This window comes from Humulus lupulus, chromosome 3 (assembly GCF_963169125.1).
Source record: "Humulus lupulus chromosome 3, drHumLupu1.1, whole genome shotgun sequence".
Taxonomy (NCBI): Eukaryota; Viridiplantae; Streptophyta; class Magnoliopsida; order Rosales; family Cannabaceae; genus Humulus; species Humulus lupulus.
In genome coordinates, this window is record NC_084795.1 from 283466909 (window position 1) to 283475324 (window position 8416).

Sequence of the window (8416 nt, forward strand, 5' to 3'; positions counted from 1 at the left end):
ACAAAATTACCCCTTTTGTTAAACAACCCAAATAACTCTTTCAGTTTCTTACTCTTCCCCCTTCCCGTCCATTGAAAACCCTCCCTCCCAAACTCAGATTTTTTCCCGTCGAAGCTGCGGTGGTACTTCGGCCAGCACCCACCTCGTCCCTCCTCCCACTTGCATCATCATCTCCACAGCCACCAGCCCCTTTTACAGTCTTGGTCCCGAACCCACGAACCCATCCCCTCCGCTTGGTCCCGACGCCGAACCCACCCACATTTCAGCCATATCTTCGAGCCCACGTCGCCGGAGCCCAAGGTTTACAACACCTAAGACCCCACACTCCCCTTGCAAGCCCGATACCCTAGCCCAAGGTATTGTTGTTGGGATCCCTTGTTGTTATTATGACTCCTTTGTTTATTTTGAATTTTTACTTTGGTTAAATTTCGGAATTTCTAATTACTTGAGGCATGTTTTAATTGGGAAATAAGGAGTGAATTTAGTGTGAATTTGGTGTGAAGGAACGAGTGTGAACCATATGTAATTTCAGTGAACAATATGTGAAATTGGTGTGAACCATGTGTGATTGTGGTGTGAATTTAGTGTGAACCATGTGTGAAGTGAAGTTGTTGTGAACCATATGTAATTTAAGTGTGAACAATGTGTGAAATTGGTGTGAACCATGTGTGATTGTGGTGTGAACCATGTATGAAGTGAAGTTGGTGTGAACCATGTGTGATTTTAGTGTGAATAGTGTGTGAATTTGGTGTGAATAGTGTGTGAACGATGTGCGAACCATGTTCCGAAATTATGGTGAACAATGTGAGAATGATGTGTGAACCATGTGTGAATTTGGTGTGAATGGTGTGTGAACCATGTTCTGAACTTATGGTGAATAATGTGTGAATTATAAAAGGAAACTATACTAACTAACCCTATTAAAAGTGATTCTTGAACCCTTTTCTTGATTATAATAAGCCATTATTAGACTTATTTCCTTGTAGTGAGGCAAGAGTATGATGAGAAACTTGTACATACTGTCAATATCAAATTGTACTGTCTTATTTTGAAGTGTTGAAATAATTTCTAAGTGATGTGTATTATGGTATGGCCTCGGCTGAAATCATGAATATATATACATATATTTCTTTAATATAACCAAGAAAAGGTTGACTAGAATGAGGAATGGGACTGTATTTTGGGAACTTTTGAGGAAAATATATTCTGGTTGTTGTGGGGTATGCACTATGATTAGGCTTGTTTTAGTTATAATAACTGTTATTTAAGGATGTCTCTCACATTAGTTACCATATGTACTAAGTGGTCAAGAGTAAGACATAGCTTATGGCAATGCTGGCCAGAGTTGCATTTGGTTCTGCAATTGCAGCCAAGGTGGTTTAAAATTAAGGTGACAACTAGAATTTGCAGTTGGTACAAATGATTGGCTGAGTTATGGAAAACATGTACGGTAGATGGCTGGTGAAAAAGGTAGAGAATAGAGAAAAAGAGAGAAGAGAAGCTCTGTAACTCTTTGAGAATAGCGAATTGAGATGGCAAGACTAGCAAAATGAACTTAGGAGACCTTTATGCTCTAAACTCCCCTGTGTTTTCTTTACTTGTCATTGCTGCAGTGTTTGGTATTTTGGTTTTGTGTGATTTGGTTGCTGTAGAGTTTCTAAACTAGTGTACATAAAATGTACCTCAATAGTAACTATGTGTGAACTATGTGTGAACTGTGTGTGAACTGTGTGTGAACTATGTGTGAACTATGTGAGGTTGGTGTGAATTTGGGTGAGCTATGCGTAAACCATGTGTAAATAATGTGTGAACCGTATGTGAAGAAAGTGTGAATATATATGAGTTATGTATTAAGCGCTTATTTAATTTACCTTTTCAAATGTCACTCCTCATGCTTCCTACTGAATGGCATTATCCAGCAAAGGCTGCGTATAGGGGAGGGAGCATTATGAGTACAATAATAGCAAAGTTCACGACATTTGACTTGTTGGAACGAGCGAAACAGTCACCATTCAAGAAATTCTTCTTAGCTCCGCCTCTACAATATTCTGGAGTTATTATTCACCAGTTACTGCTTAGGAGAGTTGTTGGTAGAGGAAAGAACGAATACTGCTTGAATTTTAATATTTGTGGTCAGAATACAAGGTTTGGAATTAGTGAATTTGGTTTGATCACTGGATTGAATTGTGGAATTTCTCCGGATCAGGCAAAGTATAAAGAAATGACCAAGAGTAAAAGACTTCTCCAGACATACTTGAACAATAAAGAATGTTTGTCTTCTGAAGAGTTGGAAGATGGATTCAAAAGGTGCGATGTGAAAGAAGACGTATGGAAATTAGGTCTATGTTTTTTGGTAGACTCTCTTTTATTACCTAGTGAACCAAAGATGAAATGCTTTATTGATGTCCTTTCCATGGTGGAAAATGAAGATGACTTCTTCAACTATCCTTGGGGGAGATTATCGTACGAGAAGACATTATTCGGCTTGGCAAAAGATATGGAAAGGCTAAGGAATAAATACTTGAAGAATGTTGAGCAAAAGAGAAAAAGACCAGCACCTCAGTACACAATTTATGGTTATGCCATTGCTCTGCAATATTGGGCCTATGAAATTTTCACAAAGTTCTCTGCATTTGCTGATCAACAACCCCTGGCCTTTCCAAGAATGCTTAGCTGGTCAGCGCATAAAATGCTGAAAGAGAAAGATATTGAAGGTGTATTTAAGAAAAAAAGTGTAAGTCGTTAAGATTTTATTTGAGTTTATGATTTATAAGTAATGTTTATACTTTATTAATTTATTATTTTGTTGCAGAATCTTGTGAAGGCCACGCTCAATCCAAGACCCGAAGAGAAAGAATTTCATGACTCTATTATTCAAGGACCAGATGAACTACTCATGGGACGTGTTATTAGCTTTGTAGACGATGATGTGGAATTGGAGTTTGAAAGGGAAGAACGTGAGGAATCTCCCACAAAGCCCGATGTAGCAGACGGGCATCGTCACGAGCAAGACAAGAAAGAGATACCAACTCCAATTAACACCCACCATGAAAAGTTGTTAGCTGATATTGACACTTTGAAAAGTAACCAACAAAGAATGGAGGAGAAGTTGGATTATCTAATTGAATTAGTGCTCTCGCAACGTAAAGGTAGTGATTCTGAGGATTCATTATCAGATGAGCATCTTGCTTCACCACACCATACATTTATTATGGAGCACGTTGTTGGAGAAGATAGCCCTAGCTGTAAGGTGGTATCTCCTGGAGATATGGCTGGGGTGGAATTCAAGAGAAGGAGGGTTCCAACGAAAAGAATTTTTGGTTCCGAGTTTACTGATCCAACTAAGAAGAAAAAGAAAGCAAAGACAATTGTAACTGATCCTTGTGAAATTAATCCCCTACAGCCATATGACGAAAAGCAAATGAGACGTTTTAAGAAATGGGTAATTGGTTTAAAAAAGAATGATAAGCCTATTTCTCTCTTGGCTGGTTCGTGCACTGCGAAATGGTTTATTCAGCTACTTACACCACGTACATGGCTAGACGGACTGGTAAGACTACTGAAATAATTTTTTTTTAAAAATATATATAATTTGAATGCATATATACTTATAATATTTGGCATGCAGCACATTGATGCAGCTTTAGGGTTGATGAAAGAACGAGTGTACACTTACAAGAAGACTTACTCCGAAAGATTCACCATCGTGGATTCTATGTTCCAACAGTTCTTCGAACCACATTGGGAACAATTCAACAAGAAGAAAATCAAATCAAGCTACATTTGGCCACAAGAAGTGCTTGATTACTTGGTAGGTGATGATAACAATTTCAAAAGGAGTTGGAAAGACATTGATGAAGTGTTTACCCCAATTAATTTTTCTGGGACACATTGGGTGTTGTTAGAGATATCATTGACAAGCTGTCTTATAAAAGCTTATGACTCTGATATCACTGTGGTCTCCAACAAGGAGTTTGAGAATAAAATGAGCATATGGGGAAAAATGCTACCATTTCTAATTCAATCCAGTGGGCTGTTAAGCCATAGGAAAGATGTCCAACTACAAGCACAGAAAGTGCGTTTTGAGTTCACAAGACTTGGCATAGAAAAAGTGCCACAGACCAAAACTAGGTATAACTCTGTTAACCATATTTATATTAAAAGACTTTGGTCTTCCAATAATCAATATGGTCTTCCAATAATTAAAAAACTTTATTTCCTTTGCAGTGGCGATTGTGGGGTATATGTCATCAAACATCTAGAGTACTTGCTAGCCAAAAAACCGCTATCCGAAGTGAATGACGACAACATGGATTTCTTTAGAAAAAAGACTTGTGTAGATTTGTTTTACCATAACTTACAACCATAGTTGTCTTTTATTTAATTATATGTATCTTACTTTTGAATGTATGAAGAAACTATGTCAACTTCATCTCATTAAATGGTATTGAATGACTTCGTTTATTTCATCTTAATAGTGGAATGGATAAATCTTTGTCACTTTTATCTTATTAAGCTATGTGTGAATTGGGTGTGAATTAAGTGTGAATCAAGATTGAAATATGTGTGAACCAGGATTGAACTATGTGTGAACTAGGTGTGAACTATGTGTGAACCGCGTGTGAAATATGTGTGAATAATGTGTGAACTATGTGTGAATTAGGTGTGAATTATGTGTGAATATGAATTAGGTGTGTCCGAAACAACAAACTTTAACACAAAAAGTCGTATTACTTAACCAATCTAAAAATTCAAATTCCGCAAACTAAGTACAAACTAAGTAAAACAATAAAAGTACAAAGTAAAACAATAAAAGTACAAACTAAGCATGTCTAGACGGCGGGGGAAAAACAGTGGTGCACGTCACTCGATTGTGGCCCAGGACACCACATCTACTACATCTATGTTGTTTTCTATTCTTCTCACCCTTTGATAAACGTCGTTTCTTCTTTGGACGACCAGCCTTCTGCTTCACTAAAGGAGGAGCTATCATCATACTTCCTATGTCATTTGGTATCACCCAAGATTCTTCATTACCCAGCGTATATACAGATCCACCATAGGATGACAACCACGCTTCAACTGTGTAGAATCTGGAGCATAAACTATATGGACTAATGCCACGATCTCGAGCACCAGCTAGAGCGTGTTCACAAGGAAGACCTGTCAAATCAAATCTTCTACAACTACATGTTTTCCTCCTCAAGTCGACATCTCCATCAAGATCACCATCCAATACTGTTATTTCATACTGACTAGACGGAAAAGAGAACGAGGTAGTGGACTTGTCTGCTAACTTTCGCAAATCAGCTTCCACTTCTGTGGCAAGAGGACTTGTAGCCGCTGATGCTGCAGTTCGACGCTCGAAAAACCATTTTTGTAAAGTGTGCCTCATAAATTCCATGAGACAAGTAATTGTCCACCCACGTGCCTCAGCAATGACATTGTTCCAGCTTTCGGCAATACCTGTAGTCATTAAATTATATCGATGGCCAGGAAAGAAAGAACGAGCCCACTTTTCAAAACCCACTTGATTCTCTAAGTATTGAGCAATTGCAAGATCTTTGAATTTAATCTTCTCAAAATGGCGTAAAAACTCTCGCTTTCTATAAGCTTTCGCTGCAAGGAAGAATTCTTCATGGCAATGGTCAGTTTTGAACTTCGCACGAATATTCATGCTAACATGATGTATACAAGCACCGTGGTGTGCCTCAGGAAAAATTTTAGTCAAGGCACTTGCTATACTAGTATGTCTATCAGACACGAATACTAGATTCTCCACTTCACCAATCGCTTCCTTCAACCTCAGTAGAAAATACAACCATGAGTCATTATTCTCTGAGTCAACTACTGAAAATGCAATTGGATATATTTGCTTGTTAGCATCTTGTCCCATGGCACATAACAAAGTACCTCCACACCGAGTAGTCAAGAAGGTTCCATCTACACATATAACTGGGCGAATATATGTCTTAAACCCCATTATAGAAACACCTAAGGCCATGAAGCAATATTTGAACCTACCTTCATTGTCCATCTGCAAATGAGTAACAGTTCCAGGATTTTTTTGTTCCATCATGTATAGAAATGAGGGAAGTTTCTGAAATGATGATTCTGGTGTACCTCTTATGTAAGCCAATGCATGCTCTCGACACCTCCAAGCTTTAGCATAGCTCATATGAACTCCATATGATAAACTCATATCTTTTACAATTGACCTTGGCTTGTAATTAACATCATCACCCTCAAATTTTCTCCTTATGACATGTCCAATAAGCCATGGGGATGCCTGACGGTGATCTTTATGTCGAACATCCAATGAGCATGTGTGTTCACCGAAAAATTTACGAACCTCGAACATATTGGAATTAACCAATTTTGTAGCCCTCAACCTCCATTTGCATTTATCATCAACACATACTGTACACCATATATTTTTCGCAGACTTCTTTACTTTAAACTCAAAGTTTTTCTTTAATGCATAAAGATGGAGTTTCATCTTCAACTCTTGCTTGTTCTCAAATATTTGACCCTCTTTTATTTCCCACGAATTGATACTCGAAGAAGATGTCAGTAATTGAGCTGTTGAGGCTGAAGTAGAGCATTTTTCCCCTTGATTCAACAAAAGTGGAGTACTCCATAGATTATCTTCGCCAACCTGTCTTACTTTACGACCTCTATTATTTGAGGAATCATGGCTCTTCAATACTTCATTGGAGGTTGACTGTTGTAAATTATGCTTCACAAGTACATCATTGCAGGTAGACCTATCAATATTTTCATTATCATCTGAGCTTAATGCATCATTATTATCATCATCACAACTGTCTTCATTGCCATCTGCATCATTATTATCACCATCACAACTCTCTTCATTGCCATCTGCATCATTATTATCATCATCACAACTGTCTTCATTGCCATCAATGCAAAAATCATCATTCACTTTGGTTTCAACTGGAGGAATAGTATACAACTCACGTGTTTTAGTAACCAAAGGATCATTACTTCTCTTCTCTGTAGTAGACACACATAGGGGTGTCCGATGATTGATAGATGTTCCTATCTCATCAAGAAAAAAAGCAACATCTTCATCATTACTAATTAAAGATGGAGGGATACCTTTACTTCCAAAATGATAGATTACATTTAAGTCAAGATCAATACGAGACTTGTCAGCTCCGATTAAAGTATACAATTGATCAACAAGACTATTGTAAGTGATAGTCTTTGGCACCTTCATACCCTTGCTTTGTTTAGCACTAAATGACCAACCTTCGTTCAAAACTTGTTCCCACGATCCATTATATAACACCACAATATTTATATGTGTTTGACCTGCATAACATATGACAAAAGGTTCGAAATCCAAAGGTTATTAGGTAAAACTAGCCAAAAGAAATAAGAAATAAATGTGTCAAGTAAGCATGTGTGAAGCATGTGTGAACCAAGTGTGAAACGTGTGTGAACAATGTGTGAACTGTGTGTGAACCCAGTGTGAATTATGTGTGAACCAAGTGTGAATTATGTGTGAACCAAGTGTGAATCATGTGTGAACCAAATGTGAATCATGTGTTAAGTACTCGTGAACCAAGTCTGAACCAAGTATGAATCATGTGTGAACAAAGTGTGAATAATGTGTGAACAAAGTGTGAACGCAATGACCAAGATTGCGAAAATGTGAACCAAGTGTGAACAAAGTGTGAATAATGTGTGAACAAAGTGTGAACACAGTGAGAACACAGTGACTTAAATCGCGAAAATCATTCGAAAATTCGTCATCTCAACATAAAATTATCTCTTTTCACAGATTTTTTAGTGTATAGTAGTTCCAAAATTCTATTTAAACTATTACACAAGACACCCATAACCTATAAATAAAAAATTACTTACTCATTATCAAATCAAATGTTCAATCTTCTTCAAGTTTGGGAGATGATTTTTATTTAATCTTCTTCAACTTGGGTGAGAAGAAAAGAGATGTGGGAGATAACGTCACTTTCTAAATCTTGGTGCGAAAAAATGGTGATGACCTTTGAGATTTGATGATTTGAGAGAGAATATGTGTTTGCTATATTTTGTGAGGGAGAGTAGATTTCCATGGCTGCTAGGTACGTGCAAGACAAATAAAAGAGAGAACAACTTAATATCTATTGAAGGGTATTGATGTCTTTTTAAGTGCCTATAAGGTCATTAATGTGAGAAACATTAATGAGGGGTTATGGTTATAAATATATGGTGAAAAAGGGTTAGTTCATGGAGTTACCCTTCATCAAAATATAAAAAAAATGCGGAATAATATTTTAAAATTTTAATATATAGATTTAAATATTTGATAACAAATGATAATGATATAATAAAAAATATTTCGAAATAATTAATATATATATATTTAAGCTACAAAAACTTAATTTTT

The 8416-nt window shown here is 36.9% G+C and overlaps 2 protein-coding genes across 2 annotated transcripts; one reads left to right on the plus strand and one right to left on the minus strand.

The window, feature by feature from the left end:
* Positions 1-1879: 1879 nt before the first annotated feature.
* On the plus strand, positions 1880-4464 carry LOC133825851 (uncharacterized). Its single transcript, XM_062258744.1, has 4 exons — positions 1880-2734; positions 2813-3550; positions 3629-4131; positions 4228-4464. The coding sequence occupies exons 1-4, from the start codon at positions 1880-1882 to the stop codon at positions 4367-4369; spliced, it is 2238 nt and encodes a 745-aa protein (XP_062114728.1). The 3' UTR covers positions 4370-4464.
* Positions 4465-4822: 358 nt separating this feature from the next.
* On the minus strand, positions 4823-8076 carry LOC133825852 (uncharacterized). The gene is made up of 2 exons (XM_062258745.1): positions 7894-8076; positions 4823-7338 (listed from the first exon to the last, which is right to left on the minus strand). Exons 1-2 carry the CDS (start codon positions 7895-7897, stop codon positions 4823-4825), a joined length of 2520 nt encoding a protein of 839 aa, XP_062114729.1. The 5' UTR covers positions 7898-8076.
* Positions 8077-8416: the final 340 nt, after the last annotated feature.

What these genes read in the sequence shown, in the direction of transcription:
- LOC133825851 (XM_062258744.1), top strand. Translation starts at nt 1,880, where the DNA reads ATGTCACTCCTCATGCTTCCTACTGAATGGCATTATCCAGCAAAGGCT. An exon ending in GTACATGGCTAGACGGACTG is followed by an intron (nt 3,551 to 3,628) that starts GTAAGACTACTG and finishes TTTGGCATGCAG; the next exon opens with CACATTGATGCAGCTTTAGG. An exon ending in GTGCCACAGACCAAAACTAG is followed by an intron (nt 4,132 to 4,227) that starts GTATAACTCTGT and finishes TTTCCTTTGCAG; the next exon opens with TGGCGATTGTGGGGTATATG.